We start from the raw sequence: 25,352 nt of genomic DNA, 5'->3' as shown, positions 1-25,352 counted from the left end.
GCTCTTAGCATCTTACAATCATCTTGTTTGCTCGGGGTTGGGGGCCGAAGTGATAATATCTCATCATATGTATAAAGTACAGTCCCGTTGGTGCTGGTGGATTACGTTGTATGTCAGCCAAGACTCGTTTTTGCTCCCAACATCACAAAAGTTCAATTAAAATTGCCCAAGGGAGGGTAAAGATTCCCTTCATGGATTTCATGGCCCCCATATCAAGTACATATTCCGACCCCGCCAGGATGGGGGTTTATGGATTACAAGAGTGTGGTGGCTCCAATAGGATCCAAGCGGATACAACGCTCATTATGATTGGAACGGTTATTTTGCTACTCTTGTCTTCCTTCTTATTTTTATCATATTCATCTATTCAGTTGGTACTGGCCTTGTTTGTTCTATCTCTACATTGGCCAATGCAGTGTTTGTCATGTCTATCGGGCGGGTAAATGCAATGCGATATACATGCACCCTTGAATTAGCCCCGTGATCCTGCAAAGTCACCCATTGGGTTAAGAGCTGGTTTTCTACAAGATATTGTGTTTGTACGGTGTTACGGGTATTACTTAGTACGGTCTTTGAGAGGGATTCTTTTTGTGCTTCAGATTGTTAGTTTTCTTATGACCCAACTACCCAGGTCTCGAAGCTTGTTTGTATCTTTGAGTTGTGAGCCAATGCTGTTCGTTCTTATTGACTAAAATAGAAACTGAAATGCTTTTCATTTTCTTGATCGGCCGATTTACTTGCACTAATAAATATTGCAGATGGATTCAATTTACTATCAAGTGCCAGACGAAGCGTACGTTGGCTGCACAATGGCAATAGGGAGGGGAGCAATGTTTGCTTCGCTTCAAATGCCCAGGGTTTGCCGGACGCATCCTTGTACTGGGAGGATCTGATCCTTGCGGCTGATAGATTTTGCCAGGATTGTGTCGTAGGTGCGAGGCGTTGGCTAAGGTATTGGTAGAAGTGTGTGCCGCAAGGTACTTTGTTCCTTTCGCAGATGGATTATCAACATTCAACTTTTAACATAAACTATGTTGGCTTACGCCGAAATACTTTTTCATATAGACGCACCAGATTTTCTTAAAGACTCATCAACCTCGCGGCGTCAACATGCCTTCTGTGATGAGATAAAATGGGATGGTTTTTTTGTGATGGAGTGACGTCATCATACACTTTTTTCATTCCAATCTAGGCCTATTGCTGCGGAATTTGTAAGTTTGCCTGACGCAAACGTAACAACACGACCACACCTTCGGATCTCTAGTGAACCAAATTTTCTAAATTCCATATCAATCAAGCCGTTAGAAATAGTCAGAACTTTGTAAGAGTCTAAACGATGAGCAGGAAGATTCAAGCGTGACGCGGATAGTAGACCCCCAGTTGTTCTTCAACTTCGTCCAACTCGCTTAGGGATGTGCATGATCGCAACAAAGTATAACAACGAAAAGAACATAGATTTCCACTTGAGTGTTTACAACAAGGTCTGTTTTCTTCTACTGACAGTGATGAAGACACCTGATCATTACAAGTTAAGCATGGATGCTGAAACTTGGCCGTCAAGCTCGTCTGGAGCTATGACACGAACAACAACAAACATGGGAATGTTAGTGCATCCAGGCTCAAGACGAGAATGAAGGAATGGTTAGGTCTCAATGAAAATTCATAAGACTCACATCCTGTTTTAAACGCTCGGTATCACTGGTAAATAATTTCATCATTGTGTAGAACAGTTCTCTATTTGATAGTACTTACTATTTGGTCGCATATGCCTTACTTGAGGTATTTAACATGACGCCCAAAACATATTACATTGTATTCAAACTGTCAAAACTTGAAAGCTGTCGATCCTAATCATAAAGCAATTGCTGGCAAAGGTGACTAGGCGATACTGATAGAAAAGTCTGAAGATGTAGACTTCAAGATGTATTCCAAATAGCGCAAGCGTAGCATTATTTTTAGGTGCTAACAGTATGGGGAGCGTCGTGAGTCTAAGTGGCGCATAGTGATCCTTTATTTCCTTCTGAAGCCAAAGAAAGTAGAGAACATGCGATCTTTTTGACCAGAGGTGAATTCGTTTGTGCTATTCAATTGGCGTGCGTTAGATTTCAGCAACTTATTGATTGGTTGTGGCAGATTTTACGGCAGAAATTGAAACATGAAAACATACCAAGAATCATCAGTGTACCCCATATAGTTATGGATTGGATCCAAGCCAGGTAGTTCTGGGCAGGAATCCGAACCAACCGGGCATCCATAAATTTGTGTTCGCTGCGCCGGTGTATCGGAAACGAAGTCGCCAGTCTCTGAACAGCCGCCAGCAAAAGTATGGTTTAGACCAAACCAATGACCGGTCTCGTGGATCGCGAGGTGACCCAAGTTCCAGTCCTCAAAACCTCCTTGTTCGACTGTAAAACCAGGCATTGTCATCGCGCTCAGCTGGCATGAATCTTTGTAAAAAGTCTCCTCGTCCGTTTCAGCGAGCGGCGTAGGCCATTGGCAATAGCCCGTGGCACCAGGTGAGTAGCTGCTGAAGAAGTACAAATTCAACGCGTCGTATCCACCTTTACGTGACGCCTTTAAATAGGCATTATACTCCTCCTCGTGATAAACCCAACCTTTCTCTGGCCCCTCATTGATGAGAAATGCTGAGCCCGTGAGGTTATCGACGGTACGTTCGGTGGAGTTGAGGACGAGATTAATGTCATACTTGGCAAAGGCCTCATGAAGAACCTTCCATTGCGCGTCAACAATCTCATCTGTAATCAGATCTGATTCATCTTCAGTACTGGCGATATGGAAGTTGACATCAACAGTGAAATTTGTGGGAAGGTTCTGGCGGAGAGCAAGCCTGTCGTTGTATTGGGAAGCGGGATCTGGGGTGGCACCCTCAGAGACAAGGCATCCTCGGAGCGCCAGCCTTTGCTCATACAGTGGGGTCGCAGCGGCGCCATTGAAGGCCAAAGAAGCCAGGGCAATGATCAGTCCCTTCATTTTTGCGGTTGAGAATCGACTTCGGGCAGAATAAAGGCGAATTTCACAACCGTTCAACGTTGCCAATAGCAAGAATGCATGGCTGCTATTTATCTACAATTTCCTCATGTTTTTCTTGGCTGGACCCAATGGCAGGATAAAAACAGATCCACTTTCTTCGTATTGCTGAGACTTCCCACTTAACTAGTCGAACGATTGGCTCATGACACCGGCTCACACAACTTTTTCGAGTTGCCATGGCCGCGATCCCTGTAGCCACTATCGGCCAACAAGCTTTTGGTGGTATTGTTCATACTGTACCGTGTGTACTGTACTCTGTAGGAGGCTTCTGTGATGGACCTACCTTCCCAGTTGGGTAAGGCATACGCTCTTGCAATGTGGGGAAGTCGCGCTCGCTTTCGTGCCCGTACAAGGCCTAAGATACTCAACAACAAGCTCGAGATAATAATAAGATTGCTCTCATTAGTTTTTTTTTTTTTTTCAGCTTTTTTTAAAGCCGTCCTGATGTCGCGGTATTGTTTTGTAGTAAAAACTGGCAAACACGAGGCTGAATTGGGTGGGTTGATCTAGGTATTGGACTTTGACTGCAACCTGAGCCACATTGAGTTGAAGACAGCTGGGCTTGGAAACATGCTAACAAGATAAATGCAACTGCAGTGAACACTTGGAGTTAGGGCCAAATATACTGCGATGTAGAGGGACGAGCATCCTAGTAGCTGCTTATTTATGTTGCACCTGTGGCCCTTATTTGCACACGCAGAGTTTATCGTCATTCCCACTCGCTCGTTTCTTTAATATTTCAAGGCTGATGCTCTTATAAATGCCAAGTACGAGCTTTTTCGTGATTTGCAGTACCCCAATTTGGAATCCTCTTTGTGCTGCACCATTCATAACAGGATAGAAGTCACTAAAGCTTCCGCTGTATGCTGGGGAACCTTAACACCGTAGTTGAACAGACTTGAAAAACCTACACTGACTTGCGGTATCTTCAAAAAACCATAACATCAGGAATAAGAAATGATAATAGCTACAATGGGCATCAGTGAGATATCTTAATACTACTTAATTTAACTACCCGTTCTTAGAGACCGATAAACTAAGGGCGGAAGGTAATATTAATGATGAGGCGTTCATTTAAACCGAGGAAAGCATCCATCTAAATTTCCATTCCGGCTGCCCAAATCAGTAATGGTAATTAGGTGTTCTAGTTTCTTGTGGTATGATAGCTGATTATGGCCAACATGTCTTAAGTCAATGGTAGTTGCGGCAAAGATTGCAAGTTGTTCGTTGACATAAATGGGTGTTTCTTAGTAGATCTAGTAGAAGCGGCTTGAAATTGGGGATCACCAGGGAGGTAGAGCAGCTAGTGAATTGATATTCGTGTTCGACTTTAAACCGCGATTTTAAGACTAAAATTGAAGCAAGTTGAAAGAAACTCAATAAGCAGCCATGTTTAATTTTTCTTAGGATGACGTTGGTTTACGAATATTACCGCCTACGAAACATGGTAAGTGTGAAGCTGAGTAAGACTACTGTCCGGAATCCCACTGACGGTAGGCAAGAACGAGACCGTCTATGAAACACCGCTGCATGTCACCGTCACCCACCGCTGGCTCGAGTCTCCGTTGTTGTGCTTGATCCTCACTGTCGTGCGGCCGGACAACTGCACGCTCACATTGGAGAACTGCACCGCACCGGCAGCCGACACGCCAAGGTATCCCGCCGCAGAACCGCCGCTGCATCCGGCGCAAGAGATGGTCTTGGCGCCGCCCGAAAGCGTCGCAGACTCGCCATCGTACGAAGTCTCCGTCGGCCCGGGCGCCCAGGTTCCGGCCCCGACGTTGGGAACATAGTTCACGTGGTTAGAGAAGGTGAAGGTCGTGCCTGGGATGGTGAGCGGGAGCCAGACGTAGTCTGTGCCTAGCTTCTGCGGTTGAGCACAATGGTGGGGACAGGAAGACTCGGCAATGTTAAAGAGACCAAGGGCAAGGGCGAGTTCGAAATCGAGCAAGATAAATAGTACTTGTTACGAGATGTTGTCGGTAGCCTCTCACAAAAGCACATGTAGAAGCTGCCACACGTGCTCACTATTGACCGGGTAAGTCCAGAAGGGGAGATCGAGTCTCACAAAACAACACTTGATCATATGCTTCACTTGAAACCTAATGCTTTAGATTTTCCACAAGCTTTTGCAAACTGCAACCATCTACAAGATTAATACACAATGCCGGCATAGATTTAAATTGATGGCATAAGTGATTTGAGCATGCTCTTCTTCCACTGGTAGTACAAGTTTATTCAAGAGGTGACTGTGTCATTCATTGTGTTGATAAACTCAATGCTCACCAAACACATCGAGGGTAGTGTGGATTCGTGATCCCTCCAAGATTCACACTACAGAGGTAAAAGTACGTGCGTCTCTTCGTAATTCCTGTTGTCTTGCTAATTAACTTCCACGCCGTCTAAAGGTACCATTGGCCCAATAAAGATCAATCGTTCTTGATCCATTGGCCCATCCACCGTTCATTCAATTCCTTGGCCTCAGAAACAAGACCCAAATCGAGCAACAGTTGAACGGAACCTCTAACTGAAGAATACAGCGACGAGCTGATCCAAGCATGTGTCGGAGCCGTATGCTCACCAACGAAAATCGTATTATGCTCCGTGCGATGGTAAGACGGAATGTACAACTTGTGTTGTTCAACGTCAGGCCGACACCAAGATGTCGCAGTATGTTCATCCTCGAGCCAACAAAGACGTGCATAATCACCAGTGTAAAGTTCTCGGGTTTCTTCTCCATGCAGACTGACAATAGCGTCAAGAACCAAGCCAACATGTTCCTCCTCACTGAAACTGACAAATCTGTCGCTCCAATCACCGCCTCGATAGTGTGTAATTAGACCCGGCCGCGACTCATTCAAGCCATAGACAGGATAGTAAAGAGCTCCAATAGCCTTATCTTCTGGTTTTGAGTAACCCCCAAATATGGGTTGTGCTCCCTTTTCCCAGAATCTTTCCGAGAATAGCAGAGATACTTTGCAAGCCGACTTGAATCGAAGACCAGCTTCGCTGATAGCTCGATCGAGAACAGAAGAGAATTGTGGCAGATCCATGAAACGCGTCATGGTGAACGGGACTGCCATGATAGTGTAGTCGTACTCCTTAGATTCAAACGTGCGATTTTTTGTGCTGGGGTACCACGAAAGTCGCGTGCGTACGTTACCAGCTGCTGTTTTCACAGGTTCCAACTTCCGAATTTTGCGATTAAGAACCAGCCTATCGGACACATGTGGGATGAAAGCATCAGTAATTCGGTTAAACCCCTTATCGACGCACTTCCACTCGGTTTCTCCGAGAGAGTCGCTAGACCCATCGAGTGCTAAGTTGGAGTTATGTACCATCTCGTCCCAAATAACATCATAGTCTGTGGCTGTCCAAATAGCGTCGGTGACATTCTCGTCTGCGTTCAAGCGATGGCGTAATAGAGACTGCTCGCTCCAGTCATCATAGCCCAGATCCATAACATGTTTGTGCGCCCTCCACACATCGGCCTGGATCTCTCTAAGAAATGTTTCGTTCTTCAAGATGCGATTCATCTCTTTCTTCGTATTGTTATATTCCAATGATGATAAGACAGATTGGGTGCCAAGGCTGGAGTTCGCAGCAATTTCGGCGCGGGTGGGAATCCTGCCGTCTGGATGCCTGCCGGTGTTAAGGGCCAGTAGTTCGTTGGGGTGATGTTGAATCCATGGAATGAAATCAATCTTCCATCTGGGATCATTGTGGTTCATGGTGTTGAGGATTTCGGCCAGTTGAAAAGTCATTCGATGCTCGGTGTATTCATGAGTCGAGTTGTCGCTTTTGTATGTGACTTTGTAAGGGAGCCTCATGGGACCCATTTCGGCAAATTCTTCCGTTTCCCCCACGAAGATGGTTCGGAACCGCCCTCCAACACGGTCACTAGCTTCAATGATTTCCCAGTTGTGGACACCAACACTGTCCAACATCAGTCCTGTGGCAAGCCCAGAGATTCCGCCACCTACAATGGCGATCGATACATTGGAGCCATTCTGAGAGGCATAATCGTTACTCAGATCAGCCACCTGTTGAAACCAAGCCCCGTTAGAGTCAAAATCTTGAAGAAGCGGTTTGGTTGACCCGGTGCTTCTCCTGTCATGGACTGGGCTCTGTTGCGCGTCCCTTGCAAGTACCGATGGATAGAGATGCGCCCAGAGGAGGGTAAGGCTCCAGCGGGAATAGAATCCTTTTGTGACCATGTCGGATTGGGTCAAGACGGTTTAGCTTCCTTGATCTTGAAATTGCCGCTGATTTCTCATTAGATGTACGCAGGAATTAACTGGTGCATCTTCGGTTTATAAAGCTGATCGCAACCATGATTATCCCTCCGATATCGTCATACAACATAACGCCTCTTTCCAAGGCCAGTCGGGAACTTCTGCCTATTTTGGTCTGATCTAAAGGTCTTGTACCTTGATAGATGTGTTAACTAGGGTTGACGTCAGTCGAAATCTGCAAGTGGGAAACTTGATGCACTGCATTGCAGTATATCATATATTTATTTATTTATTAATGATAAAATGTTATCTTATTTCTTGCAATAGGAGTCATAAGTCTTTGAGTTAGGTTGACAAGCTACCTAGAATTAATGTCACCTCATTGCATTAGCGCAGAGTCCCACCAAGTTGTCTTTACAGGGGAACCAGACGCATATCAATGTCAATGAATTCAACTGAGAAGGGTTGGTATGCGTCGATCAGCTAAGATTACTTGCTTATTTTGGCGGTTATTCAAGTTCTGCCAGGGGTTTGCTAGACGAGAGACCATCAAGGTCTAAGGTCCACAGGCTTTGATGTTACATTGCAGATTGTAACAACCTTTTGGACACGCTGAACCTTGCAGAGAAAGATAACGAAAGAAACAGTAAAATAAATCGATGCTTGAAAGTGTTTGTCTATAGAATGTTGTGTTTTTTCCGACCTCGCTCTTTCATCAGACCCACAAACTTTGAGCTGGGAACATTGTGTATACATGTAGAATCGATCACGCTGTTAACCTGCGATTCATTTTTTTGCACATCCCTCGGAATAGCGGTGTATCCCAGATTGTCCTATCTCAAGCCCTTAATTCAATCATTTACTCAAAGTCATGCACTTTATTCTTGGTATCTTTCTTTTCACTTTCAATACGTTGCATGTGAATGCCAGCACATTTCATCTGACAGGAAGCACAGTTTTCCTGGATGGTGTTTCCTATTTTGTTGCCCCAAGTCCTGTCGGACGTGTGCAAAATGATGCTTTCAAATTGTCAGATGGACTCGGTTTGGTTCCTTTCACTGTTGTAACAATTGACTCGACCGGTATAGACTCTGACCAACTGAAACAAACACTTGCCAACTTCTCCAGCTCAGATGATGTATATCAAACTGGCTTCTCGAAAGGTATATTTTCTTTTTCATTTAACCTCAAAATCAGCCGATTTCCTTATCTGCCTTTTTTTTTTTTTTTTCATTCCGATATAAAATATTAAACAATTATCATAGTTATTTATATCCAGTCAACATCCCACAATCAACCCATCTTTCGCCCAGACATCTCAATTCTAGGCAACACTACCGTCTTTGTAACCCAACCACATCTCAGAAATACCTCTATCATTCCTAGTGGGCCCTACTTTGCCTCATCTGCCGGCGATGTGCACCAAGCATATCGGTTATACGCGGACGTTCAGGAAGCGTTCAGCGAGACCGTGATTTCCAATGGAGATGGGTCCCACTCAGTGTTGCCAGCTAGCCTCCCTGGACAGTCACTGGCTGTAGCTGTTCCTTCGCGTCTATACTACACTAGAACCATCGGAAAGCCTTTGGCAGGTGTTCGAATTGGGGTTAAAGATATATTCGATGTCCATGGCTTAAGGACTTCCAATGGCAATAGAGCCTGGTACCACTTATATCCACCTGCAAACCAAACTGCACCAAGTATTCAGAATTTACTCAATGCTGGTGCGGTTTTGATAGGAAAGATGAAAACTAGCCAGTTTGCGAACGGTGAGAGTGCCACTGCTGACTGGGTGGATTACCACGCTCCATTCAATCCCCGAGGGGACGGATACCAGGATCCTTCATCTTCATCAGCCGGTCCAGCAGCCGGTGAAGGTTGGTCAGCCACTTTCAGTTGATTTTATTTGGACATGTCGCTGATCTATCGTTCTAGCGGCTTACGAGTGGCTTGATATCGCCGTTGGGTCGGACACAGGCGGAAGCATAAGATCACCAAGCCAAGTCCAAGGAATTTTTGGAAACCGCCCTAGTAAGTACATCAGTGACACTAAAACCTCTGGGTAAGATTGCTGACACATAAAGGTCATGGTTTGGTCTCCTTGAACGGTACAATGCCACTTGCACCCGAATTTGACACAATCGGTGTATTAGCCCGGGACCCGCGACTCTGGGCTGAGGCTGCACAATCGTTGTATGGATCAAACATAAATATGTCGTTTTCTTATCCAAGCGAAATCCTTACGATTGGGTTTCCTGACAGCATTAATTCCACATTCGATCACATTGTGCAGGGATTTTTAGCTAACCTCACAGACTTCCTGTCAGCAAAAGTAAAACCATTCAACTTGACTGAGTCCTGGGGCGCAATGAATCCTGAACAACCAAATCTTCTTTCATTTATAAACAACACGTATGAGGTATTATCTGCTCAAGAACAAGCAAGGCTCGTGCGAGACCCATTTTATGCAGACTATGCCGCAGCAAACGAAGGGAGGCTGCCTCACATCAACCCAGCACCCTTGCAACGCTGGGCTTTGGGAGACAGATCTAATTCAACTATTGAAGAAGGGTTGAAAAGCAAGGCGCTGTTCATGGAATGGTTTAACAATGAAATCCTTCATCGAGATCCACGATCCTGCTCCAATCGGCTACTCCTTTACGTTCCCAGAACGCCAGTGTCCACACCTCGAGACAGGTATATTACTGGACCTCAGTCACCCAAACCTTTTTCAACTAGCAAGATATCCGTTATGTCTAAGACACCAGACATAGTGATTCCTATAGGACAGGTGGATTATGCATCCTCGGTGACAAATAGCACGGAACAGTTGCCTGTAACCGTCGATTTAATGGCCGCTAAAGGTTGTGATGGGATGTTATTTGGGCTTGTCAATGATCTACTTAAATCCAATATCATCAGCATCAGCCTGCCTGGGAAAAGCCACGTCAATGGAGGGAACATCTTACTGTAACATGCAAAGGATTGAAATGGCTGCATTTGAAAAGGAGTTCTACAAAAGTGCTAGTTAGCCAATCAAATTTTTACAATTCCCCTTTCATAGTAAACAAATCAGCTTACTCTATCTGTTAAGACTAGAACAATTTTTTTCTTCTCATCTTTAGTTTTGATATTGGTAAGGGCTTGCAAATCGTCAGGGGCAATATTAAGAAGGTGAGGGCTAGATATTTTTGAATAAATAAATAGTAAAAGTTGTTCACAGATCCGGAATATTTGGTTTTTTGAAGAGAAAGATAACTTGCGTATTCATTTTGTGAGATGAGTAGAATTTTGGTTCTTTTAAGAGTTGTATTCGAGGTGAATAAAAAAGCCACACCACTATTTGCTAGGTCTTCAAAATGCTGCCAGGCCTTCTCCATCAAAGAATATCTCGTCCAGAAGACTGAGAATAACTTTCATGCCTTCCCACTGCTCAGCTGCACTGCCCCGAATCTGTTCTGGCGGCAGAACAAAACCATGATTTCCAGTGTCACGTAACTCAACTAAATAAGACCAGTCCGCTTTTCCAATAGCGTAAGTGTAGTCGATACTTCCACCTGTGGTCGGATAAAGGGTTACACAGCTCGGGCCGTAAGTGAACCTAACGCCCTCTACTTTTCGAATCTCATTCGATGCCAACTTTGCTAGCTGCAAATGTTGGCCAAGAGTGTCAATATAATATGTACAATTGTATCCAACTGGAGCGAGGAAATACTGGCTGTAGCTGTGCCAGTCGATGTAGAGCTTAAGACCGCTTGTGTCCCGAAGCGTATCTACTAGCTGCTGCAAACCTTTAATCTCTGGGGTATCACCTGGCTCTACTCCTTTATATGTATTGGAGCAAGGGTCTGTAGAAGCACCTGAGGGGTTGGCATCCCACTTGTATGACCAGTTCCGGTTTATATCACGCCCATAGCATGTCGAATTCGTTGTAATAGGAGGTGGTTGGCGATTCTTTCTCCACAGTCGTTCAGTTGTTTGAGTGTAAACAAATCCATCCTGCCACACATCGAGTCAGATATTGGTCCACAAAAGCTGGTTGAACGGCTTACTGGGTTGACGAAAGGGAAAACCCAAAAGTCATATGCGTCTACAAAACCTGTTGTGGTATTATCGACACCGTACCCTTGAATGAGCTGAAGCGTGAGGTACTCCACCACCTAAGTATTTTTCATCAGAAAAACTTTCTGTAAAACTTTCATTTTTAGAGTACTAACCGGCGCTACGATCCATTCTCTGGCGTGGACCGTTCCATGCCACAAGACTGCTGGTTTTCCCGGTCCATCCGCTCCCCAGAAGTGGATACCAAAGATGTCTCTGCCTTCAAATGATGTCCCAGACGATACTATTTCTGAATTGTTGGGAAAATACGCGTGTAGTGCCTCCAGATATGACCTATGATCGTCATAAGAGTGGTAGCTATCATACCAACTCAGGTCATCAACTTGTCTCTTCCAGACCGAACCAGCGGATGACTCTGCTGCAATGGAAGTTCCCAAGTCATTGTGCATTGTTTGAAACTGGAGTCCCAAAGACTTGAACTTTCCAATCTGCCCTGGTGGAATTGCAATGTCGATATGCTGATTTGTGATGCTGTTCCACTCGTCATATTCGACAGATGCTAGTTTCTCTTGCACTATGGCTCGATCAGCCCCAGTCTTCACTCGAAAGACTTGGTAGCCGTCATAGGAAACAGAGCTGCTGGCGCATGCCACTGCACTTAACAGAGTGAACAGAACAAGAGATCGCATTGTGATCATTAAGTGGGAATGAGAAAGAAAGGCTGAATGCCAAAATTGACCTACCGCTGTGACAGCAGGTGGTATTTATTCGCATCCTTTACGTGGAGGAAAAATACTTACACTGCTGTATTCTTACTCAACTGGAGCTCAAGAAGTTTGTCCGTATCCTCGCTGCAACGCAAACCCCTCAATTTCAAGACGACGTTGCAGTGAACTCGCCTGGGCTGCATTTTAACCTTCCAAATATACTCTAGACAGCACTTGGCAGCCTTGGCATATCTTATCATTCAACATGACTTCTCTCTGAGCAGAAGGTTGGTAGCTCATGTCGTCACACTGACCTTGATTGCTTATCGGTCGCTTTTGATCCATGGAACTCTTAGGAATTCTAGCAGAGTGGGAGGTGACATAAAAAATGCTGCTACTCAAGTCTTTAGCTCATCAACAAACTCAACCTGCAGTTGATGTTGGTGGCCATAGCACACTTGAAATTCTCTTTACACAGTCGGTGGCGTAGTTCGGGATACAACTCACGCCATATGATCTGCACAGATCGCGCACGCAATTTTACTTTCGTCCATCGCAATCTACCCTGTGCACTTTCGGGACTTGCAAAAAATAACCCGCGGGATCACCCCATAATTATTAACTCTTCAAGCCAACTGAAATGTGTGGGGAACTTATCCAATGATGATAGCCTATAAATGAAAACTAAGTCTCCTCGGTGTACTTTGCTATGCGAAACCTTGCAAGAAATTGATTGATCTCGGTGTATTTCTCATCCATAAAAGTAATATTCAAGCCGCCTCAAGAGTGAACCAAGCGCATTGTACTAATTGGGACTTGTGTACTAATTGTTGCAATAACCGGAGTTCCGGACTGAAGTGACTGGGTGACCGCGGGACTGGGCTGGTGGCGGGCAGCCAAACGGGATATCTTCCACTGCCACTTCAGCCCGCACTTCTAAACCTCTCTCAGATCATACACCAGTATAGCACCAGTTTCACCCATTATAGGATATTCCACGTTACGGGCACTTCTGTAATCTCAATACTAACGTTAAGGACAAAACTAGTATTTGCTTGCTCGTCCAGACTCCAAGTGAGTTCAGTTGTCATTTTGCATTGGCCCCTGAAATAGTACATGGACTCAATGAAGCGTTGGTCTGCCTCACTCAACACATTGTATATGTAGGGCATCTTCAATCCTTCTTGATTCGTTCGGAGCAAAAGGCTCATAGGTTGATGTCCAAATATGCAATCGCGCGGACCACCACACCGGCGGTTCTAAAAGTTGAATGAAGAAGAGTTTCGCAGCCATGACAAAACTCACTGGCTATTTATGTGTTAACTAAAACACCTACAGCGTGTTCAACTCGTTCTCTCCGTAAAAGAGCTGCATTTATAAGCCTCCTGTGTCGTAGTGAGTCCGGCTTTATGTGTGACAACTAACACTGTGCTGCCAGTTCGGACAGCATCCATTGCGAAGAACATTGAATAAATGTACTTCCGTCTCATTCATTTCATCGTACTAGTTGAACAATCTATAGTCAGAATGCTTTGAGAAAGAGGGTTTGGGGATGAAGGATTCGTTATAGTTCAGTAAAAAAGTGCTAGCAAATTCTTGCGCCTCCAAGAACTGAAGGTTTCAGGAATCAGACTTTTTATGGGTTGTTCGTTGACCGTTGAGAAGGCGCTGTGCGATGCCCCTTGACCCAGACATGATCTTGGTCTAAAATGACGGGCATTGTCGCATTCAACAACTAATTCATTTTTACGAGGAGTTAAGGGGATGGATAATGCCTTTAATGTAGGGACGAAATAGGGACTTTTCTGTTGTTGGCAGATGGTGCAGTTTAGGTATTAAATGTCAGTCACAGTTCACGAATGACGATGAGAGGAATTGAAACGCCACAGATAGCACGACATCATTAAGTCTTTCAGGGTCTCTAAAATTTGTCTAAACCGTTGCTTCCCCTCAGCTCACTAATTTTCCTTATTGAGGCTCTGACGTATTTATACCGACAATCCCGATCATGATGTCGGTTTGGGCGATTGAACCAATGGGTGCAAGAGGTTGTCGTGTCGGCCCAAAAGAGAAGAAAGCGGTGAATGAAAAGTGGCAATGGCAAAACCGAGTCATTTAATGGGCCGTGAGCCCTTGAGCACTCAGACCCACTAATCACCTGGGACAAAAGTGAGCCAAAAGGGGGGAAAAGGGAAGAAAAAGGGGAGGAAAAAAAGAAAAAAAAAAAAAAAAAAAAAAGGGAAAAAATTCTATCGGGGCGAGGCCGGGCTCGAGATGACAAACAATGCAGATGTGGTCAATGTCCAATCCAAATTGCCATCTCAGACACGTGCTGAAAGATGGCTAGAAGCTCAGAGCTGTGCATGGCATATACGTACCCCGATTCAACTCAATCGAGCCGCACTGAAGAAGTGACTTGTGATTTACTGAGACACGTTGGACGGCCCTGGCCGAAAAGATGCCGCCACCCTGCCCTCGGCTCTCTAAAGCGAGATAATGTGACATGCGCTCCATCCTCCCATTTTCTTGCGGGTCCAATGTTTCCTTTATCTGGGGTAAATCGAGATGGATTCAGGATTATGGAGTACTTTACGGAATGAATAGCGAGTGCGATTCCCGGAGTCTGGCACCCAAAGCACAAGCCACGTCCACACAAGCCCAAGGGTAGGGCAGCCAAAAATTTTCACGATGCCCTCATTTAGGAAGGCGGGTCCCACTGGTGTCTGGGACCTTATCTCCGTTACCCTGATTGTCAGTGAGTAATAGGTGGGCACTTGGTATTACATGATGGTCTTTTTAGTACGAATTTCCCTTCAGTATCTTTGGCCTTCTGTCCTTTTGACTTCTTCATCCGACGTTAATTACTAGATACGGCACATTTTGCCCCCCCCGCCTTATCCACACAGGCTGATCGCCATCGCCAAAGAAACGGGTTCAGATGAAGCCAGCAGCACATCCGCTGCCGCCATCGAGCAGCCTTCCGCCGCTCCGGACCTTGGATCAACTCACCGAGTCTCAGGTTGCATCCGCTATCCAGAGCCTATCGACCATCTACTGCTCACTTCCCATCTCCGTTGCATTCCAGTTGAACCCTGACCACAAATTTTCTCATCATGCTGCATCCGTAGTCGACTCCGGTTATGTGTCTGAGACCGATGACGACCACGAAGAGATTGATGGCGTTGACCATCATATTGCGGCCCTCCGAGCCGATCTTTTTGAACGCAGCTTTGCCGAACGCTGGTTGACGGGCTTTATCGCCCGAGCCGAGACCCTATCCTGTTTTACCTCAGAGGACGCCTGTCAGCTTGCCCTTGAGCAGGCTTCCTGCGTTCTTGAGTCCTTTTTCGCCCCTCCTGAGGATGATGACGACCAAGATGAGAGTGATAACGACTACACCCGAGACTTTTCGTTCCAACTCTTGCTTGCGGCAACTGATAGTCGTGTTCCCGTGACAGTCCGGCTCAATGACCGACTTGCAGGGACGAATTCTGCTGACCCAGACGACGTCGGTCTTCAAAGTTGGGGTGCATCCATTGTCCTTTCGGATCTCATGTGCGCCGACCCGGCCCGATTTGGCCTTACACAACCTTCACTCGGCTCCTCGCCGCGCATCATCGAGTTGGGTGCAGGAACTGGACTCGTGAGCCTGGCACTCGGGAAAATGCTTCCCCACTTGGGTGCATCGAGATCAGTCATTGTCGCAACGGACTACCACCCTGCGGTACTCGCCAATCTGAAGTCGAATATCTCTATCAACTTCCCCTCCTCGGAGTCGAGCCCCGTCCAGATGACGGCCCTCGACTGGTCCGCGCCCGTGTTAGAGGCTCCCTTGGATGTCTCGGCGCAAATTATCATCGCAACAGACGTCATTTACGCACCAGAACACGCAACCTGGTTGCGAGATTGCGCGACGCAACTGCTCGCACCGGATGGAGTGTTTTGGCTTCTAGTTACTGTTCGCTGGAATGGCAAATTCAATGGTGTCAGCGACACGGTAGAGGGCGCTTTCACGGCGGTTGATCGTCCCCGGGGAAAGAACGGGAAACAGCTTACAGCGCTGTACAATGAGATCATCGAAAAACGCAGTGGAGTTGGGCGAGGCGATGAGAGTGGCTACAAGCTTCTAAAAATCGGATGGGCATAGAAGTGGTTTGAGGATTTGGCATAGAAGATAAACATGAGTCACGAGAAACGACATTTTTTAGACCTTTAGACCATAGAATCTGCTAAAAGTAGAGTGCGCGGGCTTTTTTCTTTTTTTTTTTTTTCTCGGTAGAGGAGAGCATTCAAGCATGGTACAATTGCATTAGAGGTTAAAACCCATTCGGTAGTAGTGATAAACAGAAGTTGCGTACCTCCGGTATTCTTAGTCCGATTTGACTTGACACGTCATTGCAGCATCTGGAGCATAGGCCACTGAATCGCAAAATAACATCACTGGGTACGTTACGCTCTCGTAATAACCGCCATAAAGAGAAGACGCCTCTAGATTGAAGAAGAAGGCTACCTGTGGACCGTCCTCTAAGTGTTCCAGCATTCCAAGTATACCCCAGTCGATTGTAACTTGCAAATGTTGATCCACGACAGGCGGGTAAGAGGTTGCCTCTTAAGTGCTGTTGAAATCTTGAGAATTTCATCTAGGTGCTGTCAACATCTCGAGTTCATCTTTCTATTAGGCAGAAAACCTATGTACTGTCTAATTCGTCATCTTGGAAGGTGACAAGTAAGATGCAGATACTTATCAGTCTCATATAGGTAATAAGATACCGCTTGGCCTTCGGGCAGACTGAGGCGAAGGGCTGCCAGACTAGAAGTTCACCTCTACGTGCAGCTCGACGTCGTGTGATCGGCCCTTGCCGTAACCTTTTGTCATTATATGATGGCTATCATTAGCCATGAATAGCCGCACACCCTTAGCGCTTAAGAATTCATAACAACGTTCTAAAATTCCTGGAAATTGATATTTATTACACTTTGATCCTCTTTATTGGTTCAGGTATTTACCTTTTCAGGCAACAGCTGGATTTTACTCTGTGATTACGGAGGACTGGCGGAGCTTCATACCACATTACAGCCGGGAAAGCCAGAAATATCGGTCCAGGCGGATAAGTGACTGCTGGGATGAAAATTGTCCATCCCGGCGTGTTAAGTTTCGAATTTCAAATTATCTGGTACACGGGGAACAAATACCGCGTTGTTTGATGCATATAGCGATGATGTACTACGGCGTACAGCGGAGGGTCTCCATAAAATAGACCCCACAGCGGCGCCGAGTGGCCGACCAGACCGAAGACAAGAGAGAATAGTGGAAATAAAATAAAAATAAAACAGGGTTAACGCGAACGCGTCCGGGGCGCGACACTTTAAACCTTCAGTAACGAATCTAACCTGTTGCATTCTATGTGCAGGCATCACGTCTTCAACACATTCTCCTTCAACGTCCAAGCGCAACAGTCATGGCTCGAGGAAAATCTCGCTCAAAGCTCTCTGAGCAGGGTAAGCTGCTTGTGTTCAACTCTCACATTCTCAATTGACACTTTCCTCTCCAGACTTTCCGTACGAAACGATCAAGAAGGTCGTCGGACACACCCTCGATCCCGAAACTGCTCTCGTGACTCTCATAGTCCTTGCCAAAACCAACCGGATAGACATTTCTGAATGGGATATCCAAGAACACCTCCCAGCTCTTCTATACGAGTACTGGGCCAGCTTTAAGGGCAAAACGCGTCAGGACGTGCTTGGAATTGGAGAGCTATATCATCCGTTCAGAATCATAAAACATCGTCGCGTTCGTGGGCAATGGCAGGTACTTGTCCAATGGTTGGGATACTCGGATGAGGGCGAAGATGTCTCCTGGGAGCCCGCAAACAAGATTCGCGTCGACGCGCCTGATGTTTTGATCGACTATTGCGGTTATGTAGATGACGAGAACGTAAAGGCTGCTCTTCTGGGTCCCTTACGCCCCGAGGAGGTTGGAGCAAACGAAACCAAGCCGGCTGTCGACGCGATTGCGACGCCTGTGAAGCAAAGCACGAAGCGCAAGCGTGAGAGTCTCGTCGAACACACAGACCTTGTGACCGACAAGCGCCGACGCTGTAAGTTTGCTAACTCTCGCTGCCTATTTTGAGCGTTTCTTAACCAGAGTCAACAGCATCCAGGTACGAGTCAACGCCTGCCACGAGAACCCCTGCGATCAAATCTTCAACATCCAAGCGAAGAACCTCGCAGCCTCCTTCCGAAGCCCCTCAGGCGACAACACCCAAACCGAGCTCTGCACGGCGGCAACCCAAGGGGCCCTCAGACGAAAACACCAACCTCATCCCATCTCCTGTCCGCACACAACCACAGACACGCCGGAAAAGCACGCGCGCTTCGTCTGTTGCACCTCCTTCCGCCCAGACTCAGCGCTTAAGCCCTGCAGATATCCCTCGGACGATGCTGTGGTTCATGGACGACTTCACTGTCGGTGACATGCAAAAGGTCTGCCGCTTCATTGACGAGCACTGCACGGGCAAACTGCGTCTCCCACTCTACAGTGGTGGTGACTGGGATGGAAAGGCCGCAAGCGGACGGTGGGAGGATGTCTTCATGGTGAGCCCTCTGGGCCGCCTTGGTCGTTACGACAACGAAGAAGAGAAGGAGGAGTAATTGTATTGCTTGGCGCAATTTGATGGAAGTGGTGTATTTTCGGCGTTCTGGAGGGTGCGACGACTTTGAGTTGCTCTACACTTCGTTGGATAAACTTTTATGGTCCTGAGCCTTGTCTTGTTCTACCTGGTGCCATTCAATATTTGGTAGAACTAGACCATCTATGAATTATGACTATATTCTCAACTGCTCAGTTAAAACTTTTGATATTACCTTCGATCCAAATACTCTACTGGTTCCTAATATCACTTGTAATCAGCCAACATATTCCAAATTTTCATGAGTAGTTCATTTTCCAAGTCTTCGAAAAGCTTTGCTTGCAACTTACCTAGTACAGGCACAAGTACAATTCCAGTTATACCATCTACCGGGTTAGAGCCTCCACCAAAACACAAGCAGGGTGATTCACCAAATACAACACGCACACGAATGACGCTCAAGTTTTAGGCCGAGAGATCTCACTGGTGCCCGTGACATTGATTTCGGTTATGGAACAATAGCCCTTGACGAATCCCCATGGGTTTTGTCATTGTTGTTAGATGCGGTCATTTCAATCCTTTTTACCAGGCTCTGAAGCCGCTGAATTCTGCATCCTCGGATAGAGCGGCACACTTGCGTTGGTTGTTGCCTCCTAAATTGTCTCGCAAGTTTGTTTGGACGAGGAGCTAAAGGGCTCCGATGGGTATAAACCATGAAATACAGTCTTCCAACATTGTAGATGAGAACCACAAGCCTCGTCTCAGCATTTTTAAGCCTGCTTGAGACGTTCACTTGGCTATGCCGGCGGTGGCAACATGGTCATATCGAGAGCGTTGTACCGGACTTGGAGCTATTACGTTTTGCGCGCAACTTGCTCCTGATACCGCCGCTGACCAATAAAGGAGACTACGGTGTCTACTTTCCATCATTTTTAATTCAAAGGAATTAATTTGCTAGTCTTCCTTGTGAAGTGAATGGAGCAACCAAATTGGAGCATATTGCTGGCTTCGCCCAAATCATAGCTCCAGACGCCAGTATTTTTATGCGGCTTTTAGATATTTTCATAGTTGAGGTGGCTAAGTAACATACAACCATTTCGAGAACGCAGGCAATTAGAGAACAATCATCGAGAAATAGGGCAGAGCTAGTTACGAATAGCAAGAAGCACCAGCCCACTCTGCTTATTACCAGAAATGACCTCAACCCTCAAAATCATCGTAACCGAAACGCACGTCAAAACCTTCAGAGCCAAGTCGAGAAACATACTGGGGCATGATTGAAACAAACAAAGTCATACAAGGTATTGTTGCAGAGTCTGGTCTGAGTGCAACACTGTACCTGTCAGATACTGCCCCGGCAGGAAACAATTTACTGTCTCATCGGCTACTTTACCCTACCATTGAGTTCATGTGTCGTCTACCACACGAACTGGCTAGCAACCCCTGCCAACCACTTCCTCCCGCAATCCGTTCAGGGGTACTTATTGCCTTTTATCAGACCAGTTGTCTGCTTTTGGGAATTATGGGCTGATAATAAAGTGCTTGTTGAAATTAAGCCGCCACAATTCCATTAACCAGTTCTATGACACGTACACAACGTGTCGCTTTATCGTCGCCCAAATCGGCTCCAGCTGCCGAAGTCACTGTCCGTACGTATGCTTCAGACCACATGTACGCATTCTTCTAAACTATTCGGCTTACTCTGATGTCTCGACGCTTGAGCCTTTGTGTTTCTTAACACCTCTATTCCTTCTTTTTCTTCCCTTTTTTCCGGTTCCTCCGCTGCTGGTAGATTCTGTCGATAGTGCTTCTGAAAAGACAGAGCACATATCTTGATCATGCTGACCTTCAACTAGACTAGGATTCTTTTCCTCATTCATAGCCTCTTTAATTGAAATCTCGCCTTCTTTGTTCTTAATATCAGCCACCTTAGTCGTGACAGGACTTGGTATTGAGGTTTCCGCAGGCTTTTCTGCCGCTTCCTGTGATGCTTGAGCTTGTTCTTGCGTTGCATCAGCTGTTGGCTCCGGTTCGGAATAGTCTGGCTTCGGAGTCCTCAATTCGCTTCTTATGAGCTCAATCTCAATAACTACACGTCCTTCCTGCCCGAACATCTTTCGAAGGCCATCTCCATCTCGGTCGAAGTACAGACCCCAAACACCGCTGTCTTCAAGCACGGCACAGAAGCCTTCCCACCCACAAAAAGTGAGTCGACGATCCTGTCGGGTGCAGTCGAACGGCCCTGTGAGATTACCATCTGCCACTGCGCGCACACCAAAGCGCAGCGCGTATGTTACTGGATCTACAAAGACCCAGTTCATGATGGGCGCCTCATGCGTGATGGTTGTAACTAGTCCGGCATACCTGGATTCTGGATAAGGTATGTAGTATCCTTCGAAGGGGTGCCCGAACGGAGCATCATGAACAGTTCCGGTGTCAATGAAGAGCTTCTCTACTGTCAGTACATCTTTCAAGCCTTGATACAGAGATTAGACCTACTCTGTCTCCGGATAATACCACCCGCCGCCCTTCGAGGCAAGGGCTGTACTGTGACGACTTGGGGCAGTGGACGATAAGATTGTTCTTTCGGCTTCGATGCTCCTCCCTCCGGGATCTAGCCATTGAGGCTTTGATGCCTTCGGAGGCCCCAACGGCTGTGCCGAAACTGATGAGGAGCGAAAGGACCATCTCCACCCCTGCGTCTCAATTATGGACTGGGTAGGCTGAGAAAGCTCGAATCGAAATATGAAAACAGCTCACGACGAATAACGATGACTGCGGAATCAATGCAACAATCGCATGTAGACACGAATAACGTGTACGGGTATTCCTTTGTTTCCTTTCTACAAGCAACAGCTTTGTAAAGCAACGTGTCTCCTTGACTCTTCAGGATGTAGTGGTATGGCCCTTGTAGGTCGTAAAGGTGAACGTGGCGATTGCAGTGAATTGGAAGCTGCGGTTTCGGGGTGATTTCTGGCCCCGTAAATTCAGGTGTTGCTTAAATTGTTTCACTCTTTGAAACCTCACGAAGTTCAGAACAGACGTTGAATGCTAGCCTAGTATTATCGACTGATGTATGTGGACCTCGACCATAAATCTGATTTTAATGGGCTCATTTGCGAAATGTCAGATGGAATTCCCATGTTGCAGATCTTTGAGGACCCCTGATCGGTGCCGTTGAAACTCCCCGGCATAAGGGTTGCTTGCATGGGTGTGGTGGGCTCATGATCCTTGTTTGGCCGCCCATGAAGGCACTCTGAGACGCAGACGAGCCCCGATGCAACGAAAAACCGTTCTATCTACTGATACGAATCGTACCACACAGGCCATTTTTCAGATGTTCTGGAAACGCGAACATTATCCGCATGAGCGAGAGTCTTTCGCTAGCGGGTTCTAGCCAAGGCTGACAAAACAAACCTCGCCAAATACAATCCGAGCGGCTGGTTTCAACATCGGACGATGTCATTTTGTTCCCCAGAACACCTCTGTTGTTGTTGCAAGTTTGTCTAGGATGGATACGTAAAGGAGAGTAATAGCATCAAATAGTTATACCGGGTTCTTTCGGTCGCGTTCGCAACTAAAGCTTAAAGCTCCTCGTGTTCCCCCTCCAAGATGGTCAAGCAGGCAGACCTACAACCCCAACAACTCGACACCGCAGCTACGCAACATAAAAGACAAAGGTCCGTGGGAACTGGTTCCCCGATCGCCACGATATCATCAAAATTTGAGCCTTCACAGCAGCAGCAGCAATCAACAACCAAGAGACCAGGCTACATACCTCGAGCTTCTAGCACGTCGTCAAAGCGCCTGTCTGCCTCAGCTGCATCAATCCCTGCTGAAGCCCCTGCCAACCCGAGCCGAGCCCAAACTTCAACTCCACCGCCTCCGCCATCCGAGGACAATTCTGTTGCGCCAGGAGCTCTCAGAAGATCTCTCTCATTCAAGCTTCCGATCCGAGTGTCCACAGACAATAATAACTTCCCCCCCTCCAACGCCAATCGCTCTCGAGCCTCATCACTTCCTCAAGAGTCCGAACCTCCTGTTGATAAGCGCCGCCATTCCACTCAGAGATCCCTAGCTTCTCTGACCTCTATTATTGAGAACAACACTGTTCCGAAAGACCTCGCAGTCCCTCAAGCAACCAGTCCGAAACCATCTCCAAAGTCGCCATCAAAGCAGTTTTTGCTCGAGCGAGGTCTTCTCAACCCTGACGAGCTCGACGTGTCTAATTCACCTGAAGAACTACAAGTCTCCCTACAAGACCAAGTTGTCAAATTCTTAACCACAATGTCTTCTCCGTAAGGGAACCCGTACATTAAATACATTCAGACGCGCAAGCCACTAATACGTCCAGCACCAGCCAAAAGTCTGACACCGCCGAGCAGCAGCGTGCTCCTGCTTACCCTACTTCATACCCTCCCAACAACGGACAACTCAGACCCAACATGTCTCAACCTGGCTTGCCCGTTCCCATGCCAAACCTCTCCGGCAACGCGAACGGTCCAATTGGTAAGATTTCTACCCGCTTTTGACTTCCTTCATTGATCTCACATAAATATAGGCAACCTCTTGAAGGGCCCTGTTGACGACAAGGGCCAACTGACGAAAGCTGCTCTCATGGTCGGCATCAAGTTGGACTTGGAGGCAGAGGTTCATATAACTGCTCGCGTCCGCGGTGATATTCTTGTTGGTCTGTATTAGATGATACCTATTTACCTGCATATAACCGTCTGCGAACCTGGATTTTTGGCGATGATGGAGTATCGGTTGGGGCTTACCGAGAAGACTGGAAGCCATTGCTTGATTTGAAGCTTGACTTAACGCTGGCCGGCGCAAGAAGAGTCCATTCTTTAAGGACATGGGATGCACAGTTGATTTGTTAGGTATCAAAACTTGGCGATTTATGGTATCAGGCTGAATTTCCTCATAATTGAATAACATACGTCTATGGGTTGTTGTGCCCATTTTGATCTTGACACCAAAGCTTTGTGACCTAAGCCGAGAAGTAAGAGATCTCCCCTGAACTTGTCCAAATGGCGGCAGGAAGTAACCCTACGACCGTACACCCGTGACTCTCTTTACGCTCGTCATTAATGACCATGACCTTCATGTGTCGCAGGTTTATTTACCATGATTTGCCTTTCTTTAGCCCATTCAATTATGCGATCATATTTAGGGCACCTGTGTTGGGAATCAAAATCGGGCTGTATCCCTTTCGCTCCCGTTGTGTGCAAAAACGGTGTCACATCGCCAGCACACTGCAGTCTAATCCTGAGTGCTTCAATGCAATGGTCAACATGCTAAATCGAGGTCAGAACTGTAAATTCATCTTGACTTTTTCCCAAGTTGACTTGATATACACCAACTGGGCCTTCGGCGTGTGTGACAGGAGGCCCCGGACATTTTATGATCAACTTACCGCAAGGACCAGCTCTGCATCTCCATGGAAGGCTGGATCTCCGCTGTAATCATATTCTTCCCTATGCACGAATTGTCTCAGGAGATTGAGGCAATGTAAATTATGGAAAACTTCAAGGCCAGCAAGAAGATTTCCAGAAGATGTACGCGCCCAACGGTCTCCTTCATGCCCCTCGGAGGACTTGTTAAGAGCTTCTAGATAAGAATCTGGCAAGTCAAATGAGCCATCTGATGGTAGTGTGTTAGCAAATGTGTCTTGAACTTAACCGAACCTATACCTACAATACCACAACTCCTTCCACCTCGCCTCCAGTTCAGGTGTTGGCTTGCCCTTGTAAGGGCTCGGCTTCCAGAACGCGTTATCAAACTGTACGTCTTCATATTCAAAGACATCATAAACCGGGGCTATCAACAGCATTAGCATCCCTAGTTGAAGCTTGATTCTGTCGGCATGTGGCATACATGGGGCGTTAAGCTGTCTCACACACTGCTGGTCTGTTGGCCGCACTGGTAGGAGATGAACCCACAAGGAGAGGCAAAACATTACGCAGCTGATAATAAGAAGGATCAAACCAAAGATATTCTGCCTAAGCCTTGTTGCGATGCGCCCGCCATGAGAGATGTTTGACCGAGCACTGTTTAAGAGAAATGCTTCCGCCTCAGTTTCTTCGAGCTCTTCTCCATAAGTCTGACAGAGCATTTCTGGCATGCTGAAAGGCCGGCCTGAACTAAAACTGATAAGATGAGGCGATGTAGAAAATCAAAGCCTGACAAAGGAAGACTTACAGATTGACAAGTCTTGAGGACAAAATAGAGAATCATGGCAAAGGCCTAATTGGGAAGTTGGAGTGACCATACGCGACATGACTCGCCGTGTGCATTACTTCATATAGACAAGCACGTTATCAACTCTTTTCTGAGGTCACGGCGTAGCGTTGCCGGCACTACGCGTCCATGTGGTTCTCCACAGGCTACCGCGGAATTGGGGTCACTCGCTCTAACTACCCAGGTACCCCAGTCTTGGATTCATTTAATCTACAATCTTCTCCTGACTCAACAAATTGACACATCTGTCTACCTTCCTGTTTCGTCAGATGGTCTGGGGACAAAAGCTTGTTTCGATCAAATCTCTCAAACCCGAGAACCCCGTACTGTCAAAAGTGATAAGGTCCGCTACCGCCAAGCCAAGCAGTTGAGAACTATCATGTTGTTTCTTGGCATAAGACGAGCAGTCCAAAATCTACTGTTGC

General features: G+C 46.6%; 9 protein-coding genes across 9 annotated transcripts; 4 read left to right on the top strand and 5 right to left on the bottom strand.

The window, feature by feature from the left end:
- Positions 1–1,816: 1,816 nt before the first annotated feature.
- On the bottom strand, positions 1,817–2,991 carry CTRU02_211464 (metalloprotease; the record flags this gene model as incomplete). Its single annotated transcript, XM_036720489.1, has 2 exons — positions 1,817–2,080; positions 2,167–2,991. The coding sequence occupies 2 exons, from the start codon at positions 2,989–2,991 to the stop codon at positions 1,817–1,819; spliced, it is 1,089 nt and encodes a 362-aa protein (XP_036588232.1).
- Positions 2,992–5,480: 2,489 nt separating this feature from the next.
- On the bottom strand, positions 5,481–7,268 carry CTRU02_211463 (l-amino-acid oxidase; the record flags this gene model as incomplete). Its single annotated transcript, XM_036720488.1, has 1 exon — positions 5,481–7,268. One exon carries the CDS (start codon positions 7,266–7,268, stop codon positions 5,481–5,483), a length of 1,788 nt encoding a protein of 595 aa, XP_036588231.1.
- An 889-nt stretch (positions 7,269–8,157) lies between these two features.
- On the top strand, positions 8,158–10,260 carry CTRU02_211462 (glutamyl-tRNA amidotransferase; the record flags this gene model as incomplete). The annotated part of the gene is made up of 4 exons (XM_036720487.1): positions 8,158–8,524; positions 8,636–9,163; positions 9,222–9,317; positions 9,371–10,260. The coding sequence occupies 4 exons, from the start codon at positions 8,158–8,160 to the stop codon at positions 10,258–10,260; spliced, it is 1,881 nt and encodes a 626-aa protein (XP_036588230.1).
- A 380-nt stretch (positions 10,261–10,640) lies between these two features.
- CTRU02_211461 (zinc carboxypeptidase) lies at positions 10,641–12,046 on the bottom strand (the record flags this gene model as incomplete). The annotated part of the gene is made up of 3 exons (XM_036720486.1): positions 10,641–11,285; positions 11,339–11,446; positions 11,504–12,046. 3 exons carry the CDS (start codon positions 12,044–12,046, stop codon positions 10,641–10,643), a joined length of 1,296 nt encoding a protein of 431 aa, XP_036588229.1.
- Positions 12,047–14,993: 2,947 nt separating this feature from the next.
- On the top strand, positions 14,994–16,202 carry CTRU02_211460 (s-adenosylmethionine-dependent methyltransferase; the record flags this gene model as incomplete). Its single annotated transcript, XM_036720485.1, has 1 exon — positions 14,994–16,202. One exon carries the CDS (start codon positions 14,994–14,996, stop codon positions 16,200–16,202), a length of 1,209 nt encoding a protein of 402 aa, XP_036588228.1.
- Positions 16,203–17,514: 1,312 nt separating this feature from the next.
- On the top strand, positions 17,515–18,706 carry CTRU02_211459 (chromo domain-containing protein; the record flags this gene model as incomplete). The annotated part of the gene is made up of 3 exons (XM_036720484.1): positions 17,515–17,554; positions 17,608–18,153; positions 18,210–18,706. 3 exons carry the CDS (start codon positions 17,515–17,517, stop codon positions 18,704–18,706), a joined length of 1,083 nt encoding a protein of 360 aa, XP_036588227.1.
- Positions 18,707–20,381: 1,675 nt separating this feature from the next.
- CTRU02_211458 (uncharacterized protein) lies at positions 20,382–21,372 on the bottom strand (the record flags this gene model as incomplete). Its single annotated transcript, XM_036720483.1, has 2 exons — positions 20,382–21,131; positions 21,184–21,372. The coding sequence occupies 2 exons, from the start codon at positions 21,370–21,372 to the stop codon at positions 20,382–20,384; spliced, it is 939 nt and encodes a 312-aa protein (XP_036588226.1).
- A 924-nt stretch (positions 21,373–22,296) lies between these two features.
- CTRU02_211457 (uncharacterized protein) lies at positions 22,297–23,385 on the top strand (the record flags this gene model as incomplete). The annotated part of the gene is made up of 3 exons (XM_036720482.1): positions 22,297–22,982; positions 23,039–23,193; positions 23,246–23,385. 3 exons carry the CDS (start codon positions 22,297–22,299, stop codon positions 23,383–23,385), a joined length of 981 nt encoding a protein of 326 aa, XP_036588225.1.
- A 389-nt stretch (positions 23,386–23,774) lies between these two features.
- CTRU02_211456 (uncharacterized protein) lies at positions 23,775–24,802 on the bottom strand (the record flags this gene model as incomplete). Its single annotated transcript, XM_036720481.1, has 3 exons — positions 23,775–23,984; positions 24,104–24,330; positions 24,385–24,802. The coding sequence occupies 3 exons, from the start codon at positions 24,800–24,802 to the stop codon at positions 23,775–23,777; spliced, it is 855 nt and encodes a 284-aa protein (XP_036588224.1).
- Between the last annotated feature and the right edge of the window lie 550 nt (positions 24,803–25,352).

The sequence above is a fragment of the Colletotrichum truncatum genome (assembly GCF_014235925.2).
Source record: "Colletotrichum truncatum strain CMES1059 chromosome Unknown Contig_0007, whole genome shotgun sequence".
NCBI classification, from domain to species: Eukaryota; Fungi; Ascomycota; class Sordariomycetes; order Glomerellales; family Glomerellaceae; genus Colletotrichum; species Colletotrichum truncatum.
This window is presented reverse-complemented; position numbering and strand designations above follow the sequence as displayed.